We start from the raw sequence: 27,267 nt of genomic DNA, 5'->3' as shown, positions 1-27,267 counted from the left end.
AAAAAAGCAATACTTTGCTACCTATGAAGTCCATTTTGAATCCCAAATCCCAAATCCCAAAAGTCACCACTGGGTGGCAGTGCTTGACTTTATCTGCAAGTGTCTTGAGCTGTAGCTGTCACAGAAATCATTTGCACAGTTCTGTTTTTGTTCTGCACTCCACTCAAATTCAGAATTATTTTTAGCAATTCAAAGTGTAGGAGTCGACCGGGACCAAAGTTCATATATATATATATATCCATCAATATAGTCCACAGACATTGTATTTCTTATTGCTCATCCAGCAGTGTTTTGCCCCATGTATCTGTAAAATTTATCTGAAGTCATGGACAAAGTTATTCTAAGAAAATATATTGATTAAGCTGGTTCATGTATTTTAACTAGTTTGATTAACCATCTTATGCTACTCATGTATTGTACATAGACATAATCTTTGGATTTCTTCTCAGAGAGAAATTATCCTAATATTATTGATATAATAAATTATTGTGCTTAGTACTTATCCAGGCAAAATTATCAGTGGTGACAGTATTTGAGAGAGTGCTGATATCCTTGGGGGACCATGAACATATATTGGACTCCTGTCCAAATGAAAGTAAGCTGTGTCTGAATTTCTCCTGAAGTTAGAATACAAAGGAAAGCCAAATATATAAAACAAAGTATATATTTCTGAACTTAGATACTAAATAATTATTTAAATGGGACAAACAAAATAGTAACCATTAAAATAATTGATCAACTTTACTACTTTAATGTTAATAACCTCTACTCATGAAAAATATTATTTAAAAGAAAAGGAACAAAAGCGCCATAGAGAGAGAAAATGACAAAGATTCAGAATATTACATATGCATATGTCTGTGTATGTAAATATATTTGTGTATTGCACAAATTAATTATAAAAGAATAAACAATAGAAAACCAAGCAGAAGACTTGAATAAGTACTTCATGAGAAAGCAATACCAGTAAGTATAGGAAGATAACCAAACTAGAAAGAAAACCACAGAAGATACTATATTACCCAAATCTGACTGCAAAAATAAGGAGATCTAACATCCAATTATTGGAAAAGATACAGATTGGTGGGAATTCTTTTGAGAATGTAAATTGTTACAGCTATTTAGAAAATAATGTAGCACTACATTTTCTGAGTCAGCTATTCTACTCATATAAACATAAGTATATATATATGTATATATATCTACATAGAGTCCATTTATGGCCTTCTATATTTTCATAGGCTCTTTCTCATCTCCCAAACCCTGTGCTGCTCAGCCAAACTATTTGTCTAGCTCCCAAAGAGGGTAATTTGAAGAGATGTCACTATTTAAATGAGTCATATTTTAAATAAATAACTAAAATGCTACAACCACTGATAGAAGAGGCCAAATGGAAGTAATGGTCAGTTTATAAAGGGTATGAGTCAATCATGGGCTGAGATTAAATTGCCCAATAGAGATTTGATTTCTGACACAAGAGAAGCAGCTACAAAGACAGTCTTTTAGGTGGAAGGGTATGTGTGAACACAAGTCTACAGACATGATAGTTTGGTGTGATTGGGAGGCTTTAAGGTATTTTGATGACTGGACCTTGGAATGCAGAAGAGGATTCTGTAAAATACAAGCTGAAGCCTTTATTAGATGGGTCATTTTGCTCCCTGATAACTGTCCTTGTTTCTTTTCTGATGTATGTACTTCAGTTATAAACTCCCTTTTAAGACCAGGTTTAGCTGCATCTCACAAGTTTTGCTATGTATGTGTTGTTTTCATTATCATTCAAATAAAAAATTTTCTAATTTTTATAGTCACTTATTTTTGATCATAAATTATTTAGTAATATGTTTATTTTCTCAAACATATGGGAATTTTCTAATTATCATGCTGTTGCTAACTTCTAACTTAATTCTACTGTAGCTAAAGAATTATCTTTACATGGCTTCAATCATTTAAAATTTGATAATAACTACTTTATGGCCAAGAATATTTTAAAAAATTCTATGTGTACTTAAAAAGGTGTATTATGACATTATTTGCAACTGCATTCAATGTGTATAAATTAAATCAATGTTATTAATTATATTTTCAAAATCTCCTCTATTAATTTTTATGTGTATTCTATCAGTTACTGAAAAATTATGTGTTAGAATCTCCCACTATGAGTCCTTGGCTTTTAAAAATCCTTCAATCTCCCTGTGAGAACCCACAGAGAAACTCGGATAATAAAACCAAAAAAATTGAGCAACGTACCATGAAACAAAATATAAGCTAAAATAAAAAGTACTTGCACGAATCTCCAAGGATGAACAGTGGGAACAATCCACCAACAGCTTCAAGATCTGTGCAACCTCAGCATCCATTTAGGAAGAAACGAGGAGGAGCAACAGAAAAGATCTTACTGACATGTATTCACCTGAAGTCTTAATAACAAATCGAAGAGCAGTTGAAACTAGCAGGGATTTGAGCACCCTGTTAGTGAGTGAGTACAAGCTATCTGCAATTAGATCTGAAAGGGATGAAACAGCTGGGCCTTACTACCCCTCAACACTAACCAATCAAAACCTCTGCCAAGACAGAGCTCCAGACTAAGAAGAAATGGCTGAGAATAGAATCCAAATTGAGCAGGACAGGCTAAAAGATAATGCAGATTATGTGGTGACTACAAAATGTAATATTTCACAAGAACAGAAGAGGGAACTCGAGAGCCAAAAGTTAAAAGATATGCAAAAACTTCCAAAAGTTCAGATAATGGATTTCATGAAAATGAGCATCAGAAAATGACTACAGTTAATATTACTCAGAATTAATGTAACAGCATGCACAATAAGAAACAGAATAATATATCTACAGCCAGTGAAAAAGTAATAGAAAATCTTGCCCACAAAATAGAGAAAAAGTATAAGCAAACATTTTAAAATCACCTGAAGTTATTAAGACAGTGATCTACAATGTGAAAAAGCAACATAAACCAGAATTACAAAACCCAAAAATTAATTAGTGATAGCCAAGAAAGAATTCAGAAAATTAAAACAAAACAAAATACCCTTTCAGAATGAACACAAGGGAAACCAGAGTACATATAATATCATAGGGGAGATATGGACTGAAAACTAAGAAAAAGTTTAAAATAAAAAGAATTTAATGGCTAGATACTATATAACTCCATTGATATAAAAAGGTAAATTCACAGAGCTAGAAAACACATCAGTAATTGCCAGGGGCTAGGAGAAAGAAGAGGCTGATGGAGCTGTTTGATGCCTTCATTGTGGAGGAATTTATGTGATAGTATGCATTTTTCAAAACACATAGGATTGCTCACTAAATAAAATTAATTTTAAAGAATGTAAGTGTAAAAACGTAAATGTGAAGAGATGAGAAATGCGATTAAAGCAATTTTTTAAATTATTTATTTGTTTGTTTGTTTTGTTTATTTATTTTTAGAGAGAAGGGAAAGGAGATAGAGAGAGAGAGAAACATCACTGTGTGGTTGCCTCTCACTCGTGCCCCCAACTGGGGACCTGATGTGCAACCCAGTCATGTGTCCTGACTGGGAATTGAACCAGTGACACTTGGCTCGCAGGTCGATGCTCAATCCACTGAGCCACAGCAGCCAGGGCAATTAAAGCAATTTTTAAAAAACAAATAATGAGCACAAGGAAAGAACATCAAGCATAGATATGATGAAAAACTAAAGCAAGAGAATGGAACAATTACTAAAAGCCCCTATAATTCAAGAAGATGTCCCTGAAATTAAAAATAAAAATTTGAAACTAGATAATTGGTAAGGTACATGCAAATACTTGGGGGAAAAAAAAATCAAACTAGAATAACCAATACTGAAATATTATTAGATTATAAATTAAAAAAGAATCTCTTGTGCATGAAGGACAAAGAGCAAATAACTTATAGGGGAAAGAAAAATAAAATTGTCTTCAGATAGTTTATAGCAATTTTTAGACCAAAATGAAATTTTATATACATATATCAATGATTTTATATCCTGTTTAAATTAATTTCAATATAAAGCTGAAGAAAAACTACCACCAATATCAACAAACTCAGAAATATCATCCCCATGAGTTCTTCCTTTGGAATGTTAATGTGAACACATCAAACAGCTTTGAAAATGCATCAAACAGTCAAATGCTGAAGAGACATCAAAATAAAAACTGGTGGTGAGCACTAAATATACAGTGTTTATATGAGAAACTAAGAACCAATGAGGGCTATGAGGGAGTATAGCAAGTAATGTTTACAGGCTCTGAAATGTAGCTAAAGTACAACTTTTTTTCTTTTTGTAAGTACCAAAGAGCATGCCAAGGATGTAAAAAAGCCTGTACATGGAAAATTATAAGACATTGAAGAAAGAAATAGAAGAAGATACAAATAAGTGGGAAGAGCTAACATCCTTAAAATGTTCATACTACCCAAAGCAATCTATAGATTCAACACAATTCCTATCAACACACTAATGGCATATTTCACAGAACTTGAACAAATATACCAAAAATTTATACGGAACAACAAAAGACCCTAAATAGTCACAGCACTCTTGAGAGAGAAGAACGTTGTCGTCGTTGGCAGCCGTCCGTCTCGAGAGACGATGGTGTAGCTTCTTAAGTGTCTATCTGCACCGCCGAGAATGGCTGTGCAGTCCAACTCGGGAGTGACACGGTATCTGTCTCCTCCCGTGTTGAATCGACATCTTGTGATGACGCTGGAGTGTCCTCTCCAGTGAAGCTGAAGCTACAGAGCCTGGGCAGGGTGATATGGAGGGTCTGCTGTTGCCCATGCAGCAGACCCCCCCTCTCTTCGCAGCTGAAGGGTCCAAGGGAAAGACGGAGTCAATACAGCTTGGCTTCAGGTGCGCCGCAGGAGTTGCCGGTGTTGACTACAACGTCAAACCGCCTTAGGGACTCCGGCTCCGGATTTTCTGTCGGGGTTTACTCCCTTAGCCTTTCCCCTGAAGAGGTATGCCGCAAGGCAGCGGAGGTTTTTTGGAGTCAGAGTTTTCCTTCTCTGATGTGCCCTGACTGGAAGATCGAACCAGCGACACTTAGCTCGCAGGCCGACGCTCAATCCACTGAGCCAAACCAGCCAGGGCGTAGAGAGAGAAGAACAAAGTTGGAGAAATCATGCTACTTGATATAAAACTATATTGCAAAGCTATAGTAATCAAAACTACATGGTTCTGGCATAAAAACAGATATGCAGATCAATGGAACAGAATAGAGAGACCAGAAATAAACCCATACCTTTATAGCCAATTAATATTTGACACAGGAGGAAAAAATATGTAATGGGATAAAGATAGTTTATTCAATAAATAGAGTTGGAAAAATTAGACACATAAGTGTAAAAAAATGAAATTAGATCATCTTCTTATACCACACACAAGAATAAACTCAAAATGGATCAAAGACTTTAACATTAAACTGCAAACCATAAAAATGCTAGAAAAAAAACACAGGCAGTAAAATCTCAGACATTCCTCATAGCAGTATTTTTTCTGATATATCTCCTCAGGTAAGCAAATGGGATTACGTCAAATTAAAAAGTTTTTTCACAGCAAAGGAAACCATCAAAAAAACTAAAATACAACCCACTGAATGGGAGAATATATTCGCCAATGATACATATAAGGGAGAAATATCCAAAATATATAAAAAAACTCGACACCAAAAAAACAAACAATCTAATTAAATCATGGGCAAAAGACTTGAACAGACACCTCTTCAAAGAAAACATACATATGGCCAATAGACATATGAAAAGATGCTCAATGTCACTAATCATCAGAGAAATGCAAATTAAAACCAAATATCACCTCACACTTGTCAGAATGACCATCATCAATAAATCAACACACAGCAAGTAGTGGCAAGGATGTGAAGAAAAGGGAACCCTTTTGCACTGTTGGTGGGAATGCAGATTGGTACAGCCACTGTAGAAAGCAGTATAGTTACCTCAAAAATTAAATATGAAACTGCCTTATGACCCAGTGATTCCATTTCTGGGAATTTATCCAAAGAAGCTGGAAATACTAAATCAAGAGAATATATGCACCCCTATGTTCATTGCAGCATTATTTACACTAGCCAAGGTTTGGAAGCAGCCCAAGTATCAATCAAGTAGATGAGTGGGTAAAAAAGTTATGGTATGGTTTCAGAATGGAATATTACTCAGCTGTAAAAAAGAAGAAAATCTTACCCTTTGTGATTTCATGGATGGAACTGGAGAGCATTATGCTAAGTGACATAAGCCAGTCATACATAGAAAAACAGGTACTACATATCTGATTTCACCCATATGTGGAATCTAATGAACGAATGAACTAATAAGCAAAATGAATAGAAGCACATTCATAGACAGAGAGCAGGCAGACAGCTCTTGGAAGAGTGGTCGGGGGAGGTGGAAGAGGATATAGGGGGGAAAATGGTGATGGAAGGAGATTGACTTGGGGTGGTAAATACACAATACGGTGTACAGATGATATGTTATGGAATTGTGCATCTGAAATCTGTATAATTTTGCTAACCAATGTCACCCTGATGAATTCAATTAAATAAATAAATAGATAAATAAAGTTTAGTTTATAAGCCCAAATACAAAACCTGTTTCTAATAATGCACATAAATAACTGAATAAATAAACAAATGGGAAAAAGAGACAAATAGTCCTAGAAGAATGCCAAATAATTTATGTAATAGAGCTTGCTCTGCAGGAGGTAGAGTTTAATTCTTCCTATACCTTTAGTGTAGATGACTTCCTTCCAAAAACAGAGTATGGAGAGATGGAGGAAAAAGTACCTTTAGCGTGGAGGCTTTTGACCAAAACTACTTTGGCCAACAAGGTCAACATCATCAGTCATGAGTTATACTGACAACATTGTATCCCCTAATACGATGACATGAGAAGGGCATTTCACCCCTGAACTCTCTTCCAAAAGCCCATAATCCAGACTGATTATGTAAGACAGATTCAAACTGAGGGACATTCTACAAAATACTTACCTAGTGCTCCTCAAAATTGTCAAGGTCATAAACAACAAAGACTGCAAAACCATCACAAACTGGAGAAGACTGAACAGACATGAAACTAAATACAAATATGGTATCCTGGATTAGATCCTGAAATAAAAAAGAAATGACATGAAAAAACAGTGAAATCTGAGTAAAGGCTGGAGTTTAGTTAATAGTAATACACTACTTTTAGTTTTCTGGTTTTGGTAAGTGTACTATGGTTATGTAAGATGTGAAAAGTAGAGGTAAACGAAAGAGAGGGGTATACAAGATTTCTTTGTACTCTTTGCAATTTTTGTCTGAACATATAAAACCGTTTTAAAGTAAAATTTTTATTTTTTAAAAAGGGAAGCAAATAGGAAGAGTACATAGAAAAAATTTCAAACGTTTTTAATAACCACATTGCTGGCAGTATATTATCCTGAAAATGACTTCTGTGTAATGTGAGATAAAGCAGATGAATAATTACATGATATTATAATTATGTCATCTCCAGGATACATGAGCATCAGGGATTTCAGTGTCAAGAAAAGAGGAGACAGATGTAAGTTAGAAATGTTGATAAACACTGTATAGTCCTATCTTTGAATTAGAAATATTAGTATCAACTCATGAATTATTTTAATCAAGGAATAAACATTATTAATGACAATAGGTATCACTTCCTTTCCTATTTATGATTTCAATTAAATGTTTTAGTCATTCATTATTTATAATAATCTTTTCTGTTATGTGTGCTACTTTAGCCTTTACTGTGTTAACAAATTTTCATTTATTATTTTCCATATATATGTATATATGACCAACAATTAATTTTACCATGCCCTTTTCAAATCTCTTGATTTGTTCATTTGGTTCTTTTAAAAATTTTTGATGTAATAAATTATGTGGATGAATATTCTGATACTAAGTCACTATGGTATGCCTAAAAGAAAAGCTACTTGGTTTAATTCTATCATTCTTTATGATACACTGCTGAATTGCTTTTTTAAAAAAAATATCAATAACATTGGAATTAACTAGTTTTAGAAAAAAGTAATGATACAATGATAAAACTCATGCTACTATGAACCCATATGGCACTGGTCTTTTCTAATGATGTATTATGAAGTAATTTTCCATTTTTACAAAGTCAGGAAGGGTCATTTTAAAAAACATGTTTATATCTCATGCATGCTCTCTATTTTTTTAAGTATTCTGTCCCATGAGCATATAGCAGTCATTTATTATTTTAATATTTTTATGCTCTTTTTAATTCCTATTATTGTATTTTTAAAATTCTCTCTATAAACTGAGGCGGAGAGGATTGTTTTTTTGGTCATCAAAAATTATCAACTTTTAATTTACTTACTCATTATTTTATTTTTCATAAATGGCAAGATATAGGCCATATTTTAATCTTAAGGAAACATTTTAATAAATATTTACTTCTGTGTATATCTAAAATATTGTTATATATTTTAATTGTACCTTTTATATTACATTTTATAATGTAGTTATATTATATATCATAGACACATATATCATACATATTTGTAAAATTCCGGACACCAGAACTTTGATTACATATTTCCCTTCAATCTCTATGGAATATTTTATATATTGTGTTATAGAATTAATGCACAAATACTCATGTAAATGGAATAAGGTCGAATGATAAATAGCCCCAGAGGATGGAATATAAAATCACATTCTTGTGCATTCCATACCTTGTGACTACTTGCGTGAAAAAATAGGAAAGATTACATCAACCAACACGTTTTTGAAGTGATACAGCAGTTCAGCACCTGCGCTTGAAGACTGCCCTATCCGGTGCAAGCTGGAGGAAAATAAGTGAACAGAAGAGGTTTGAGATAAAGCAAAACAATCAAGCAAAAAGCAGTCATACAATTGAAGGCAAATTTTCTCCTTAAATTTGCATGAAACCTGAAGCTACATCACACTGACAAGCAGTTAACTTGAATGCTTCAGATTCACAGGAAGACTGGAATGTAGCAAAACACTGCCTTCATATAATTATTATGGCAACCTGAAAACAAAACAAAACAAAACAAAAGCAAACCAAAGGCGCCTCACTGAGATTTGCTGCACAGTCACACAAGCTCACCGGCTCCCACCTGGGGCGCACTGCAGTGACCACGCCCAGGTGGCCCCAGGCTGCTGGAAGGCGGGGCAGACTCAGCGCTGAAGGCAAAGCTCAGCCCTCCCGCCCGCCCAACTGAACACAGCAGGAGTCCAGAGTTGTGGTCGAGGGGGCACGTTGAATACCCTAGGTACTTTTGGAGCAAGGATTAAATATTCTGGTTCTTAATTAGGCCTTAGTTTCCCTTTGGACCACTCTTCCTGTTCAATTCCTTTGGTTCTCACAAAGGTAGTCATCAGTTGCTCAGTGCTGTCTCCTCGGCTGCAGGAGATCACTCCAGTGTTGCTCAGAGAATTTATGAGTGTTTGCAGAAGGAAAAAGAAAGTCTTCAAGGTAGAGCTGCTGACACCCAGGAGTCTGATAGCAAAAAGTTATCAGTGAGTAAAGAAACATGGAATCCCTTGAGTTCTCTGCCACTACTCCGCCATCTCCCTGACTGCAGAAGAAATGCCTATTTTTGCTTTGGGAGAAATCTCGGTTAAGAAACCTTGCTCTCTCATACTCTCGCTTTGGTCAGGTCAAATAAACCGTCCTCCTTCCAAGCACCAGTGTCCCAATGTTTTCGCTTTACCTGCACACAAGGGCACACAAGCCTGAATTTTGGGAGTTGCTTCTGCAACAGGTACACACTGCAAGAAACTGTTCTGGTAACTGATGTCAGTAAGAAATTTTTTGAAAAGATCTCTAGAAAGTTAGGTGAAAAAACTGAAAGTACTAGTTTACGTAATCCAGATGGAATAACGTTCTGAATTGATCAGAGCTAGACTGAACAAAGAGCTATTGTGTCTAAAGGTTAAGTGATCATCTTCATGTTGTGACTGTTCAGTGGGTGGATTGAGCCTTCCTTAAGCTCCTTCCTTAACATGAAAGGAGATCAGTTGTATATCTAATCATTGATGTGGTTATCAAGGACACTTTCTGAGTACATGGCAGGCAATGATGTGACCTATGGTGTATTCAAGTGGAAGCTCAATTCTTGCTGATACTCTGTTTCACAAAGAGAAGTGAAGTGAAGGAAAGTTGATGGGAGTCTTCCTGTCAGAACATCACCCATGGCTGGAGGGTTTTTTCAATAGACTGGAAATAACTTGTAAGAAATTGGAATATCTGATGTTTGCTATGGGTTGAATTGTGTCCCCCTCAAAAAAGATATTTTGGCATACTAATCCCCAGTAAATAAGCAGGGATTTTATTTGGAGGTGGTTGAAATGAGATCATTACGTGGGCCCTGATCCAATATGATTGGTGCCCTTATGAAAGGGAGAAAATTTAGACACATACAAAGGGAAAATACCACGTGTGATGATTTCAGTTAGGCTGCCACAAGCCAAGGAACTATCAGAAGCTACATGAGGATCCTGGAATAGAGCCTTCTTTAGTGCTTCTGGAAGGAGCCTGTCTGCAGACACCTTTAAAAAAAAATACTTTATTAAATTTATTGGGGTGACATTGATTCATAAGATTACATATGTTTCCAGTGTATAATTCTATAATACATCATTTGTATATTGCATTGTGTGTTCACCGCCCAAAATCAAATCTTCTCCTATCACCAAATATTTGACCCTCTTTAACATTTACTATTGCTACTCCCCTTTCCCTCTGGTAACCACCATACTGTTGTCTGGGTCTATGAGTTCTTGCCTGTTTATTTTTCTTATTTGTTCATTTGTTGCTTTCACATATATCCCATATATGAGTGACATCATCTGGTTCTTGACTCTTTTCATTTAGCGTGATGCTTTCAAGATCCATGGCAGTATTTAATCTTTTCTTATAGCTGAATAATATTTTATTTTATATATACACACACACACATACACACGTACCACATCTTCTTTATTCAATCACTTATTAAAAGACACTTTGGTTGTTTCCATGTCTTGGCCATATAAATCATGCTGCAGTAAACATAGGGGTACATATATTTTTATGAATAAGTGTTTCCAGATTTTTTGTTTAGATATTCAGAAGGGTTGCTGGATCATATGGTAGCTCTATTCATAATTTTTTGAGGAACCTCCATACTGTTTTCATCAGTGACCGTGCCAATTTACATCCCCACTAACAGTACATAAGGGTTCCTTTTCCTCCACAACCACTCCACAATTGTTATTTCATATCTTGTTGATAATAGGGATTCTAACAGGTATAAGGTCATATCTCATTGTGGTTTTGATTTGTATTTCCCTAATAGCTACTGAAGTTGAGCATCTTTTCATTTATCTGTTGGCCATTTGTATATCTTCCTGGCAGAAATGTCTGTTCAGGTTCTCTGCCCATTTTTAATTAGATTGCTTTATTGTTGTTGTTGAGTGGTATGAGTTCTTTATATGTTTTGGATATTAGCCCTTTATTGCAGGTATTTTTGCAAATTTCTTCTTCTATTCAATTGATTGCCTTATTGCTTTGCTGGTGATTTTTTTTTTTTTTTTGCTATGCATAAGTTCATTAGTTTGATATAGTCTCATTCATCTATTTTAACTCTTTAATTCCCTAAAGTCAAATTTATAAAATTGATGACCAAAGTCTACAAGTTTCATACTTATGTTTTTGTCTCTGTATTTTATTGTTTGAAGTCTTATGTTTTGGTCTTTGAGCCACTGTGAAATGGGGAAACTTGTTGAAAGAACCTTAAAAAATCAACTGAAGCTGAATACAGCCTCTCACAACAACACCAGCAGGTATGCTGATACAGATGTGTTCCTAGAACAGTCACTTAGCAGGTATAAGACTATACTCTAAGTGGCCTTCCCTCCAGAAGATAACGCCAGGTTGTTGTTGTTTTATTTTTTGGGGGGGGTGTTGCCTCCTTGTATGTTGAGGTACTTTTCTTTTTTCAATATTTTATTGAAAGTCTTAATCATAAATATATGTAGTTCCTGTCAAATGCATTTTATGCATCTATTGATATTCTTATATGATTTTATGCAGAATATTACTTTAATCAATTTGCATATGTTGAGCAATCCTTATGCCCCTGCAATTAATCCACTGATTGTGGTGTATTGTACCTCTTTAAATGTATTTTTGTATTTTATTTAATATATTTTTTAGGATTTTTGCATCTGTATTCAACAGTAATATCCATTTGTAGCTTTCTTTTTCTTTTCTTTTCTTTTTTTGTATTATCTTTGCCAGGTTTTCATATCGGTAATTTTGGACTCATAAAATGAGTTAGGAAGTATTGTCATTCTTCAAATTTTAGGCAGACATTAGAAAATAAGTATTAAATATTTTTAAATGTTTGGTAGAATTCACTAGTGAAACCATCTTGTCCTGGACTTTTACTTTTGGGAAGCTTTGATGATTGTTTTAATTTCCTTACTATTGATTGGTCTATTTAGATTTTCTAGTTCTTTGTGATTCAGTCTAGAAAGATTATATATTTCTAAGAACTTGTACATTTCCTCTAGGTTATTGAATTTTGTGTAATATAGCCTTTATATCATTCTTGTATGTTTCTTTGTAGTCCTGCGGTGTTCACTGTAACCTCTCTTTTATTTCTGATTTTGTTTATTTAAGTTTTTTATCTTTTTCCATAGTGACTCTAGCCAGAGGTTTGTCAATATTAATAATCTTTTCAAAACATCAGCTTTTCTATTGTCTTTTTAATTCTCTATTTTATTCAGCTCTTCCCTAATTGTATTATTTCTCTTCTTCTGTTGATTTAGGTTTCATTTGTTCTTTCTCTAGTTCTTTTTTATTTTTAAGTATATTTTATTGATTATGCTGTTACAGTAGTCTCAATTTTATTCCCCTTTGCTCCCCTCTGCCCAGTACTCCCCATTCCCTCCAGCAATCCCACCCACCTTAGTTCATGTCCATGGGTCGTGCATATCAGTTCTTTGGCCCCACCCTTTCCTATATTATTCTTATCTCCCCCCTGTCTATTTTGTACCAATTATGCTTCTTAATCCCTGCACCATTTCCCCATTTCTCCCCCCACCCTCTCCCAGCTGATAACCCTCCAAATGATCCCAATACCTATGATTCTGTTCCTATTCTGGTTTGCTTATTTGGGTTTTGTTTTTATTTTTTAGATTCAATTGTTGATAGTTGTGACTTTGTTGTCATTTTAATATTCATAGTTTTGATCTTATTTTTCTTAAATAAGTCCCTTCAACATTTCATATAATAAGGGCTTGGTGATGATGAACTCCTTTAGCTTTCCCTTGTCTGGGAAGCACTTCATCTGCCCTTCCATTCTAAATGATAGCTTTGCTGGATAGAGTAATCTTGATGGTAGGTCTTTGCTTTTCATCACATTGAATACTTCTTGCCCATCCCTTCTTACCTGAAAAGTTTCTTTTGAGAAATCAGCTGACAGTTTTATAGGCACCCTTTTGTAGGTAACTCTCTGCTCTTCTTCTGCTGCTTTTAAGATTCTCTCTTTATCTTTCACCTTTGGTATTTTAATTATGATGTATCTTGGTGAGGTCCTCTTTGGGTCTAGCTTGTCTGGGATTTTCTGTGCTTCCTGGACTTGTATGTCTATTTCTTCCATCAAATTAGGGAAGTTTCCCCATTGTTTTTTCACATAAACTTTCAATTACTTGCTCTTCCTCTTCTCCTTTTGGCACCCCTATGATTAGAATGTTGGCACGTTTAAGATTGTCCCAGAGGTTCCCGAGCCTCTCCTCATTTTTTTTCAATTCTTGTCTCCTCACTCTGTACTGGTTAACTGTTTTTTTTTTTCTTCCTTATATTCCAAATCATTGATTTGAACCCCAGTTTCCTTCCCTTCACGATTGATTTTATGTGGATTTTCCTTCATTTCACTTAGCATAGCCTTCACTTCTTCCCTTATGCATTTGCCATATTGAAGCATATCTGTCAAGCCTGTGAGCATCTTTATTACCAGTGTTTTGAACTCTTCATCTGTTAGGGTTGCTATCTCCTCGTTTGTTAGGATGGCTATCTCCTTGTAGCTTAGTCCTCGCACTGAAACCTTGATCTGTTCCCTCTTTTGGGCCATACTTCTCTGTGTCCTCACTTTGACAGGCTCCTGTGTTTGTTTGCCTCTGTGTCTTAAGTAGAGCTGTCACTCCTGTTACATTGTAAGGGGCAGAGCCTTTGGTATTCCTCAGTACAGCGCAGCCTGTTTCACCGCATTGTGGCACTGTATGTGGTGGTGGGGAGGGCGAAGTCCGAGAGGGAACAATGCCACTTGCTCAGCACTTGCCCCCTTTTCCAGGCTCTTCTCACACTTCCATATAGGACTGGCGCCTCTCTAGCGGTTGCCCTGGCTGTCGTTCCCAGAGTGGGTGGATCTCTGGACATTCTAGGACCATGGGGGCCCTTTAAACAAGAGACTGGCAGCTTCTTCCTCTGTCCCAACCCCCACTGGTTTGCACAGTCAGAAGCAAAGAGGCTTGATTTTCCCTGGTGCTGAGACTGTGAGCTGTGCGGTTTGGTCAGGAGCTGGGAATGCTCCCCAGGTGTCCCTCCCCACTTTTTAAAATATGTGACTGCGCTTTCCACTGGCCTGCTGCTGCTGCTGCCACCGCCGCTGCCACCACACCGCATCCTCTCCACCCAGGATCCACCCCTCCTACCTGTCTGGATGAGTATTTCTTCTTTGTATCTTTGTTTGTTGGACTTCCATGCAGCTTGATTTTCTGGGGCTTCTGGTTGTCTCTAGTTTTGAGGTAGTTGTATTCCTTCTTAGTTGTGGAGGGAGACCCAACGTGTCTATCTAGGCCTCCATCTTGGCCGGAAGTCTTTCTCTAGTTCTTTAAGGTGAAATATTAGGTTGTTTATTTGGGATTTTTCTTGTTTCCTTAGATAGGCCTATTGTGATGTAAACTCTCTTATTACTGCTTTCACTGTATCCCAAATGTTTTGATATGGGGTATTGGCATTCACACTTATCTCTATGCATCTTTTGATCTCTCCTTTTATTTCTTCTTTGTCCCAGTTGTTGTTTAGCAGCATTCAGTTTAATCTCCATATATTTGTAGTTTTTCCCACTATCTTTTTGCTGTTGATTTTCTACTTTAAAACATTGTGGTTGGAGAATATGCTTGGTATGATTTCAATTTTTAAAAATTTGTTGAAGTTGATTTTGTGTCACAACATATGATTTATCCTTGAGAATGTTCCATGTGCACTAGAGAACAATGTATAATTTGGTGTTCTGAGTTGAAAAGCTCTGTAAATATTAACTATGTCCATTTGTTCTAATATGTTATTTAAGATCACTATTTTCTTATTAATTTTATGTTTGGATTGTCTATCCATAGCTGTCAATGGGTTATTTAGGTCCCCTGGTATGACAGTGTGTTTTTTTTTTCAGTTTCTTTAGTTTTGTTAGTAGTTGCTTTATATGTTTTGATGCTCCCAGATTGGGTGCATATATATATTGATAAGTTTTATACCTTTTAAATATATTGTCCCCTTTATCATGATCAAATGTTCATCTTTGTCTTCATTACCTTTTTCATTTTGAAATATGTTTCATCTGATAGAAATACAATTACACCCAGTTTTCTCCTGATTCCCTGTGGACACCTTGATTTCAAACTTCTAACCTTCATAACCGTAAGACAATAAATTCACATTGTAGAAAGACCATTGGTTTGTCATACTTTGTTATGTTAATCTGAGCAACTAATACAATGCCAGAATGAATATATGAAGAGGAGTTGTCGTCGGTAGCCGTCCGTCTCGAGAGACGATGGTGTAGCTTCTTAAGAGTCTATCTGCACCGCCGAGAATGGTTGTGCAGTCCGACTCGGGAGTGACATGGTATCTGTCTCCTCCCGTGTTGAATCGACATCTTGTGATGACGCTGGAGTGTCCTCTCCAGTGAAGCTGAAGCTACAGAGCCTGGGCAGGGTGATATGGAGGATCTGCTGTTGCCCATGCAGCAGACCCCCCCTCTCTTCGCAGCTGAAGGGTCCAAGGGAAAGACGGAGTCAATACAGCTTGGCTTCAGGTGCGCCGCAGGAGTTGCCGGTGTTGACTACAACGTCAAACCGCCTTAGGGACTCCGGCTCCGGATTTTCTGTCGGGGTTTACTCCCTTAGCCTTTCCCCTGAAGAGGTATGCCGCAAGGCAGCGGAGGTTTTTTGGAGTCAGAGTTTTCCTTCTCTGATGTGCCCTGACTGGAAGATCGAACCAGCGACACTTAGCTCGCAGGCCGACGCTCAATCCACTGAGCCAAACCAGCCAGGGTATTTGGCATTGCAGTCATACTTTGGAAGTTGCTACTTGTTTACATTTTGGATATGTGTCTTGAAAATCTATACTTCCCGTGTTTCTGAGGTACAGGACAGATGACTTGAATAAGTTTGGATAGATGAAATCTAGAATTTCTTTTGTATAATTTCCCAAGGTGTTACAAAGGTAGATTGTGGAGATAAATCAACAAGACTTGGTCTAAGACATAAATTGCAATGCAAATCTTTCCCTTGATGCCTAAAGAATACCCTGTTTCTCAAATTCTGTATCACTATTTATCTTTGGGAGAGATACAAAATGTAGTAATAAATCAATTTCTAAAGAGCATAGTGATAAAAGAGAATGAAAAGCTAGGAACTTTTAGTTATATGGTTATGGGATGTAATTAGGACTTCCCATATACTGACAGTAAAGAAATGAGAACAAATGACTTTTATTTGGATGTTTCCAAACTTAATGGCTTGATCACAGTGCTCAAATCCATGACATAAAAGACAATCAACTTCTGGAGTATAGCAAGTAACATGAACTCTATAGCATGTGAAGAATAAGCAGTGCTTGGTTAAAGGCACAGAAAGGATAGCCAGTTTCCTGCTTTCTGTTAGAGGCTTCAGTGAAAGCCTCTTCAGCAGTGGCTTCTTTTAACTGTCTCTCTTCCAGAAACATTTTGGGACCAAATTTGCAAAATGAATAAATGAGGATTAAGTGGGCAACTTTAGCATAAATTCCTGACACATTTTTAAGATGCTAAAAAAAAAAAGGGGGGGGGGGAAGTGTTTTCTTGCTCTGCAAGATGTAAGGTTCTTCAGGAACTAAGACTTCAACTCCTGGGGCTTTTCTCTTGCTGTGAGCTAGCCTTTCCTATCCAAGAGTGTGAAACTACATGCTAGTGAGACTCCTCACTGATGCTTGCAGATGGACAGAGTCTTTTGTCAAGAATCAGTGCGAAAAGTGTTGACAGTAGAACAATCAACAAAATGTGCTTTGGGGAGAGCTGCACCTTCATAGTTTGCTTATATATCAATTATTTCTGCTGAACATGCTATCATAATGAAAAGATTTCCAAGGGGTTTTTATTTTTTCCTGATTAGAACTGGTAGCCAGTATACTAAATGATGAAAAAGAACTGGAATAAGATTCAGTACCATGAAAAAAAAATTTTATATTTAAAAATATTTTAAAAGAGTTTAAAGTAAATGAAACCAGAACTATGACTTTTATTTGGTATAATATAAAATTTCTATATGGATTTTATAAACCTCAACGGAGAGGAACAACTGATTCCAATGTCATTTATTATGTTTTCATTTGTTATAATTATGGATGCTTTTTTATCCTTTGGGTGCTGAAGAAAAATAGTTTTTTTCACATGGGTAATTTCTTTCTACATTAAAAGTTATGTGGTTTATGGACAGTTGAAATTGTTATTTTTAATTGCCTTTTGAGAAAGATAGGTATGATATAATGTCTGGTCCCAACTGAACAAGTTAGATATCTCAGTTGCTCTTAGGTCAACTGGCCTGTAGATTTTCAACCCCCACCCCTCCACCCCACAGGTACACAAACATGCCCTCTACACACACATTTCTTTCCACATTTTTATTTTTAACTTCTTAACTTGATTCAATTGATTATGCTTGATACCCATGACTCATACTACTGTACTACACATTTTTTTTCACACCAATGAATCTTCAGTTTTAGTATATGATTCTAGTAAACAAAAGACTTGCAGAGGTGATCTACTATTTGGGTATTTTGAGATGATATATTTGAGGGTGTTTGTAGAAAAAAATTTTTCACTGCATACTATATGGCTGAATGCATACTTAGATAGGATTGAATTATAACATTGATCTATTTCTTTTTAAAGTATAAAATTTGACTGAAATGTAAAAAAAAAAAAAAAAGCCTCCTCAAAATATCTAAGCCTGATCCCTTTGAATGATACCTTATATGGGTGTATTTGTGAGTGGGGAGATTTTTTCTGGATTATTTGGATAGACCCTGAATGCAAAAACATGTATCATTCTAAGAGGAGGCAGAGGAGAAGACTATGTAAAGATGGAACAGAGAGAGAATTGAAGATACTGGCCTTTGAGCTTAAGGTGATCTGGCTACAGCAAAGAATACTGGCAGCCACCAGATAAAAGAGGCAAGGGGCTCAGCCATGTAGAACCTTTGGAGTGAGCATGTCTCTTGTCATTATCTTAATTTTAGCCCAGTGATACTAATATTGGACTTTAGGCCCATTTCTGTTGCTTTAAGCCACAAAGTTTGTAGTAACAGCCATAGGAAATGAATACAATTACTTTGCAATTTTTTTCCTTTTTTTTCTCTTTGCACTTACTACTACAATTTCTGGGCTTGCCTAGAAGTTGTCCTGTAACTTGCCAGTAGTATTCTTATTTTAAACTTTAATAAGCATTGGTTTCTATTATGGCCAACATAATTATAATAACTATAAGTAATGGGAAAATACACAAGATTATAAACATTTGATATATGCAGGTTTTGTGAGTCAAAAATTTTACTAGTTTAAGGACAAGCAGTGTTATTATAATTGATTCAAATCTAGATTCAGACAACAAAATGACATTGTTCTTTGCACTACGACTATAAAATATCACTAATTACAACCAACTAAGTGATGGCCATATATATTTTATATATGTTTATAAATTATTATCCAGCCAACTAATATACATATCTTTTATCCTGAGACCTAGATGTAAATATAGGGGTGATGCCATAGATGACAAAGCTCCATGGAATCCATCCTCAATATGTTCATGAGTAACTTGAACTCCAACATTTTGAAGTCTTGACACGTACATGAGTCCATCATCTCTCAAATAATCATATTGACAGGTGAGAATATAGGTCAATGGCAAGTTCCGTAACTGGGAATCAGTGGCCAACAAGGGTGATGCTCTGACATCCATAAGTGCTGGGAATGAATAATTAGCTCTTCCAAGAATTGGCTCAGTATAAACATGGTCCTTTCTGTACTTCTTGGGTAAGAGAGTGCTCCAGTTAACAAACTGGAACAAATGTCTTGATTCCAGAGGCATATATTGGTTTCGTCTCATTGCCTGGGAGAATGTTTCATCCTCAGTGAGATATAAACTCAAGAGTTTTATGGCTATGTCCCTTGTCAAAACTATACTATTCTCACTTTCTTGTGAGATGGCAAATAAACATCAATTATCTGTAAGTGAGGGTAAAGTAAAGCTTGTACCTTGAGTTTATGTTTTATTTCAAGATCATTCTGCACCTGAAAAACATATAATAATATTTTGTAAGGCAAAGTCTTTTCAAAACACCAGGAAGAGAAAATTTAACTTTATTAGTTTACAAAATCTTGAGATAAACAAATCTACATCAACTGATATTAGGTTATAATTATTTTCACAATATTCATAATGTGATTCACTGAGACCCCACTGAATCAAATTCCCTTGCCTCGCCTGAGCCTCTTCCAGAAGTTCCCCCATAGGAGTGACCTACCTTGGCTCATGCTACACACACACTCAAAGGACTGCAAACTCAAGATGAGCGGTGAATCTCCTACGTTTGTACTGATGACTTTTTCAAAAGTCTACACATTTCATAGAAGTGGTTGCTCTAGGCTCATGCTACAGACTCTCACAGGTCCAAAAATCCCACATATGCTGCAAAAGGCCTTGGCTTTAATTTTAGCTCCTACCAAGTGGTCACAAGCTTAGTAGAATTCATGACATTCTCAATTTTCATTGCAACTCCCACTCCCATCAGGTGACTCCAAACCTGGCATAAGTGGCAGCCAGACTTGGCCTGAAACATAGCTTCAACTAAGTAACCACAAGGCCAGCACAAATGATAACTGACCTCAGAGTGCATCATTGCACCCATCAAAAGGTCTCAAGTCCAGCACGAGTGGCAGCTGGCCTCAGTTTACAGCTCAGTTTGCACCTCTTCCAATCACCTCCAAGTCCAGCACAAGTGGTGACCAACCACAGGTCACTGTGTGGCTCCTACCAAAGAGCCCCAAACACTGGTAAGCAGTGGCCGGCCTTGGCCTACACTGGAGTTCCTCCCAAGAGATTCCAGACCCAACAAATGTAGGAGTAAGCTTCAGGCTGCATCAGAGCCTGACCCAACGAACTTCACAACTGACACACACCAAAAGAGCAGACTCTGTTGGCACTAGAGCCCCATGGAGTGGGAGTCACTTGAACAGCAACTCATCTATTGTAGTCATGGCCAGTTCTCACAGCTAGTTAGCCTGAGTGTTAACTCCACCACCTGACATGCAGGCAACAGTCGAGGCCCAAGTACACCCCTGGAGCACCCAGCTCAGGTGGCCAGAGAGACGGTGCCACTGAGCTCCACAGGGCACCTTCTACATGAGGCCATTCTGTCATTTCTGGGGCATGTTATAGATCTACCTAAAACATAAAAATAAAGACAGGGATCCAAATAAAATGAGGAGACAAAGAAACATGCCCCAAATGAAAGAACAGGACAAAAATACAGAAAAAGAACTAAACAAAATAGAGACATGCAATCTACTAGATACAGAGCTTGAAACAAGAATTATAAGAATGTTAAATAAATTTGGGAAAAGGAGACATGAATTCCATGAGAACCTTAACAAAGTGAAAACCCACATATAAAAAGATAGATAAAAAGAATCATTCAGAACTGAATTATAAAATAACTGAAATCAAGAATACATCAGAGGGAATCAATAGCAATTAGATGAAGTGGAGAACTGACTCAATAATCTAGAAGACAAGGCAGGGGAAAACTCTTAATTAGAACAGAAAGAATAAAAATTTTAAAAAAGGATAGTTTCAGGAACACTGGGACAATATTAAGTGTACTAATAATTGCATCATAGGAGTTTCAGAAGGAGAATAGAGAGAACAAATAACTAAAAACCTCTTTGAAGAAATTATGGCTGAAAATTTCCCTAACCTGACAAAGGAAGTAGACATACAAGTCCAGGAAGTGCTGAAAGTTTCAGAGAAGATGAACACAAAGAAGTCCACACTGGGATGCATCATAATTAAAATTCCAATGGTTATAAACAAGATAGGGTCTAAGTAGCAAGAGAAAAGTAGTTATGTAGAAGGAAGCTCTCATAAGACTGTCAGCTAATTTTTCAACAGAAACTTTGCAGACCAGAAGGTATTAGCATAAAATATTCAAAGTTATGAAAAGGAAACACTTACAAAAAAGATTACTCTACCCAACAAGACTATCATTTAGAACTGAAATATAGATAAAGAACTTCCTAGACAAACAAAGACTAAAATGAGTTCACTATATCTAAACCATGTTACAAATGTTAAAGGGACCTTGTTAAGTGGAAAAGAAAAGTTCAAAAATATAAATAAGGAAATACAGCAAAAAAATTTCACTGGCAAAGGCAAACACTTTGTAGAAACAGTGTATCAACCAATTATAAAGCTAGTACAAAAGACTAAAAGATGAAAGTAAGAAGGTTATGTGTAATTACAACAGTAAACTAAGTGATACACACAGACATACTAAAATAAAGAAAAAAAGAATGACAAAAACATAAGCTTGAGAGGTGAATATAAATTGTAGTGATTGTAGAAGGTGTTTGAAATGAAGTGATCATCAATTTAAAATAATTATTTTTATATATACATAAAATTTTTTATTGACTTAATGACTGTGGGGATAATAGAGTCTGTCAGGCTCCCTCATCCTGGATGCCCAGGAGTGGGCTGCTTAGAGATAATAATTAGATTCGCATGTGCAGCACATTCACAGTTATATAAGCATTGATGTCATGTTTTGGCTAGTAGCCGGCTTTATCTATGCATAGTATAGAAGGGGTGGAATCCTCACAGGAGTGTGCATGGTGAGCAGTAAGAGTGCATGGCAAACAGCAGAAGCATGGTTGGCGGTTGGCTGGTGATTCAGCACACGCATGCGGCGGAGAGCAAGCACAAATGCTGTAATATCTATAATAAAGAAATGTCAGAAATCCCATCTTTACCTCACATATTTTTCCATTTGTTAGACAAGAAGAATCTGCATTGGTTCCCTAACAATGACCAATATTGGTATCATGGGATTGAACAAAGTGACATCCCATACTCAACTTACAACAGTAAGAATAATATAGTCCCATATTAATTCAACATGATAACAATTTTACAATATCTAATCAGTTCAGCTATTCCAATCACCATAACAATTTAAATCTTATAATAAAGAGTTGAAACTATCCTAAGGAAAGAAGAAAGAGTAAGCTCTGAGTACTGGTCCACAGATGCTTCCTTTAGACTTTAAAACAAAAGCTGTAATGAGAGACAAAAAGGACATTTTATAATTATAAAGGAATCAATTGAACAAAACACATAACTCTCATAAGTGTCTATACATAAATGTTGGAACACCTAAATATACAAAGCAAATATTGACAGACACAAGGGAGAGATCTACAGTATCATAGTAATTGTAGTGGACTTGAACACCTCATTGACATCAATGAATAGATCATTCAGACAGAAATCAAGAAGTAAATTTTGAACTTAAACAACACATTAGAACAGATGAACTGAATAGATATTTTTAGAACATTTCACCCAAAAAGCAGCAGAATATAAATTCTTTCCAAGTGCATACAGAATGTTTTCCAGGATAAACCACATGTTAAGCCACAAATTTCAATAAATTTAAGAAGACGGAAACCATATCTAACATATTTTTCAATCACAATGGTATGAAATTATAAATCAATACAGGAAAAAAAACTAAAAAACAAACACACCAACACTAAGTAAGATGTTACTACTAAACAGCTCATTGGTTAACAATTAGATGAAAGAAAAAATTAAAGATAACTTTAGACAAATGAAAATGAAAACACAATGACCCCAAGAGGGAAATTTATATTAAATCAAGCCAACCTCAAGAAATAAGAAAAATATCAAATAAACAATCTAAATTTACAGCTAAAGGCACCAGAAAAAAATGGAAACAAAAACCAAAAAACAAAAAACACCAAATACCAATATCAAAGTAAATGGAAAAGCAGAAATAAATGAAATGGAGAATGATTCTTTAAAATAATTGACAAAATTAATAAACCTTTAACCATACTCATGAGGAAAACAAGAGAGCCCAGATAAATACAATCATAAATGAAAGAGAATAAATGATAACCAACACCACAGAAATACCAAGGATTAGAAGAAAACTCTATGAACAATAATATACCAACAAATTGGACAACCTTGAGGAAAAGGATAAATTCCAAGAAATGTATGATCTTCCAAGACTGAATCAGGAAGAAACAGAAAATCGGAACACACCAATAACTAGTAACAAAATAGATTCAGTAAAAAAAACCCAAAAGACCTGGACCCGGTGACTTCACAGGTGAATTTCACCAAACATTCAAGGAAAAATTAACATCTATTCTTCTCAAACTATCTCAAAAAACTGAAGAGAAGGGAAGGCTCCAAAACTCATTTTACTAGGTCAGCATTACTCTGATACAAAAACCAGACAAAAAGTCTACCCATTTGGCATTGCAAACTGAATCCAGCAATACCTTAAAAAGATCATACACCAATGAGACTTTCTCCTGGGGTGCAAGGTTGGTTTAATAATATTATATTAACTATATATGGTGTCAGATAAGTGCTAGACTTATCAGTTGATTACTTCATAAAGTACTCATATATGAATGCCTAATCACTATGTTGTACACCTGAAACAAATATAATATTATATGTCAAGTGTAATTGAAAAACAAATTAATTAAAAATAATTTTAGAAAACTGTAAAAGTAACTCAACAGCTTATCCTTGGAATGCTTCAAAAAAATCTGTGCTGCTCCTCAGCAGGCACACGACAGGAAATCCAGGCTCAGCTTCATTTTTTGTTTGAGGATGCAGAGATCCTGCCTGAACTGGTGGAACAAACATCTCAGTAACCCCTGAATAAACCATGGCTCAGATTGTGGAGTCTCCTGAAAATCATACCCTCCTCCTCAACCCTATTTAAGTATTACTGCATAATAGAGGAACATTAACATACACTCTTCTTAACATTTCAATCGCTCGTTTAATCTGGTCTGGTACTGAATTCTCTTCTATTTCCATTTATTTTATTTCTCTTGAATATATTTCTTTTTTTGACCAGTCCCACCTCTACTTTCAAACACAAGCCTAGCTCCCAGAAGTTCACTTTGTATCAGAACCTGTAAACTTTTTGAGAAATCATGATTCCAATATTCAGTGAGCAGTTGCCACAAATGCGATACTCTGGCTAGTGAAATCTATTGAATTTCTTCTTGTATACAGCATTCCCTCACTTATCACAGGTATTACATTCTAGAACCCCACAATAGGTGAAAATCTGTGAAGTAGGAACCTTACATTTATTTTAGTATTTATATATATTTTAAGGCTTTATAAACCCTTCCCACACACTTATAAACTGTTCCCAGTTCCTTATTAACCTTTCCCATTCCCTATTAACCTTTTACACACTTTTACAAACACTACTTATGTTCTTAAACATATTCTACACTCTTAAACTTATGTAACTTTAACAACATACGTATACAGCACCACAAAATCCTGAGATATAGTGAAAAATTCGCAATAAATAATTAAATATAATATTTTAAAAAATTCCACGATACAGTGAGGCCGCGATAAGTGAACCGAGATATAGAGAGGGACTGCTGTATATCACAGAACACTCATGTCCACTTCTCATCACCCCTGCTTGACTCCTCTTTCTTCACTACTCCCCAAATCAAATAGGCCTGCTGGTTTCCGCTCTTTTTATTTCACTAATTCATCCACTTTTCTCCATTCCCACTGCTACTATCCTAATCCACAACACTTAAAGCACTGCAATTCTTGCCTTATGCTCTCCTTTCCTCTCTTTCCCAACTTCCAATCTACTCTTCACTTTGAAACAATTAAATAAAAACAAATACAAATGTGATTGAAACTTTTCAATGGCTCTGCAATGCCCTTGATGTTAAGTAAAAATCAATCAATGGATCAATTACAAAACCTCTCAATGATTTGCCCTTGCCAAACTTTCTAACTTCATCATTTACCTTACTTTCCTTCTTTCCTCTGATGTAACATTTCTGGACTTCTTTCGTTTTTTTCCACTAAGTTCCAAGGGGACAAACAGTGACTACATGAACATGTATGGGGCAAAAATGAATCCAATCACACTCTTCTCAGGCAAATAACAGAGCCAACCTAATTCCAAAGATGGGTGATCAGTTGCTGCTCATTCCAGTGGTGTGCAGGGTTAGTGTCTTTATTCAATTTGTTTATTTTTCCACAAAGAAACATTGAGGATAAGTTGTGAAATGGTGTTATGTTGCAAATGGGACAGGTTAAAGAAAGTAGCTGATCAGGTAAAACAGGTTGAGGAGAGGTGGAAGCCAAACCCTGGGGTAATTCGAAAGATGAAGAAAGAAAACAGGAGGTGTACAGATATGATGTCAGGGTTTGGGAATAAAGAGATTAAAAAAATATATATTGTCCCAGATTTCAAAACACTTAGGGTTCAGGTGGGAATATTTACTGTGTATAAACTGCTACAGGTAACATAGAGGTATATAGACAAGGGTTCACTGGAGGAGTTCTGGAGCATATGGCACATCCAGGGGAAGAAACCCATTCAGGTACATGGGGTATGTGCTCCGGGAAGTGGTGCCAGGGGAAGACATAGATTCAAGAGCCTTCAGCAGGTAAATCAGAGCTGATCCAGGAGACCACAAGAGAGCAGGATAAAAGACAGAACCACCAAAGAGTTGAGCCCTGGGAAACACCAGGGAGCGTGAGAAGTTTGTCTCACATAAAACTGGATGGAAAAGAACCAAGAGCAGAACGGGGAGAGTGTCATTATCAACCTTATGGGAAGAAAAAGTTTTCTCAGATAAAAGTTCTCAAGTGTTTTAAATGATGAAAAGGAGTTATATAAAAACAAGAACGAACATTTTCCATAGATTTGGAGGTGGTGTGGAGGATGGTTGACATACTTAGACACACAAAAGTAAAAGGAATGTGTAGGGCAGAGCACAAAGTGATGAACTGAGGAGGGTGTATATGATAAGTAGTAGGAAAAGAGTAAATAAAGTTTTTTAAAAATTTCAGTTGGGTATAAAAAAATTAGTCATAGGACAGAAGATTAGGGTTAAAAAGCTTATTAACTTTTTCTTCTTTTCTTTTGATTTTAAGATAAAAAGCTTTGATATGTTTCTATGTTAAAGTGAAAGAGCAAATAAAGTTAGAGATTTTGAAGACGCTGCAAAGAAAGAAATAAATTTTAGAGAAAGATCCCTAAGGAAGTGGGAAATGGGAGACAAATAATGGAGCAGAGGCGGTGGGATAAATTTAGATGGTGAAAGAAATAGAGGAGAAGACAATAAACATATGCAGAAAAAATTTGTTTGGTGGTTAATTATGGAAGAGATAATACAGAATTTTTTAAAAAGTGTAACAAAGTCATTTGTCTATTATCTCTTTTAAAAAGTATATTGCAATTCATAGACAGTGGACTTAAAAATAAACATGTGATCAAACAAATTCCAGGTCGGATGTCTCTTGGAGGAGAGAGAAAGACCAGGTAAAGAGAAACAGAGAACTAGGGAGAAATTCTTTGCATAATTATTCTTTATCAGGTTAACCTAAATATCTCTTACCTTTAAGCTTTAATGTAAATAAAACTGATTACTTAAGGAAAATAATGCCTCGTTAAAACATCTTCATCATAATCATGAACCAAGTGGAATATAAAGTTCTTTAGCATTAAAACACATAGTTACTTCATATCTTATGAATTCGTGTCAAAAGTAAGCACATAAGTTAGTGGCAAATTAACTACACAATTTGTCCCATTTATGAGGAAGAAAAC

The 27,267-nt window shown here is 35.9% G+C and overlaps 1 protein-coding gene and 1 pseudogene across 1 annotated transcript in view; one reads left to right on the top strand and one right to left on the bottom strand.

The window, feature by feature from the left end:
- Positions 1-7,520: 7,520 nt before the first annotated feature.
- LOC150020735 (polypeptide N-acetylgalactosaminyltransferase 1 pseudogene) lies at positions 7,521-16,952 on the top strand (annotated as a pseudogene).
- Positions 16,953-18,247: 1,295 nt separating this feature from the next.
- Positions 18,248-27,267, bottom strand: part of AADACL2 (arylacetamide deacetylase like 2) — a 29,011-nt gene continuing 19,991 nt past the window's right edge. Inside the window, 2 exon segments of the mRNA XM_090272865.1 lie at positions 18,248-19,534; positions 19,537-19,624. Of these exon segments, the coding sequence (XP_090128991.1) occupies positions 19,023-19,534; positions 19,537-19,624 (600 nt within the window). The 3' untranslated portion in view covers positions 18,248-19,022.

The sequence above is a fragment of the Furipterus horrens genome, unplaced genomic scaffold (assembly GCF_987537825.1).
Source record: "Furipterus horrens unplaced genomic scaffold, mFurHor1.1.pri manual_scaffold_1, whole genome shotgun sequence".
NCBI classification, from domain to species: domain Eukaryota; kingdom Metazoa; phylum Chordata; class Mammalia; order Chiroptera; family Furipteridae; genus Furipterus; species Furipterus horrens.
The sequence above is the reverse complement of the archived record's forward strand: the minus strand, read 5'-3'. Positions and strand labels throughout refer to the sequence as shown.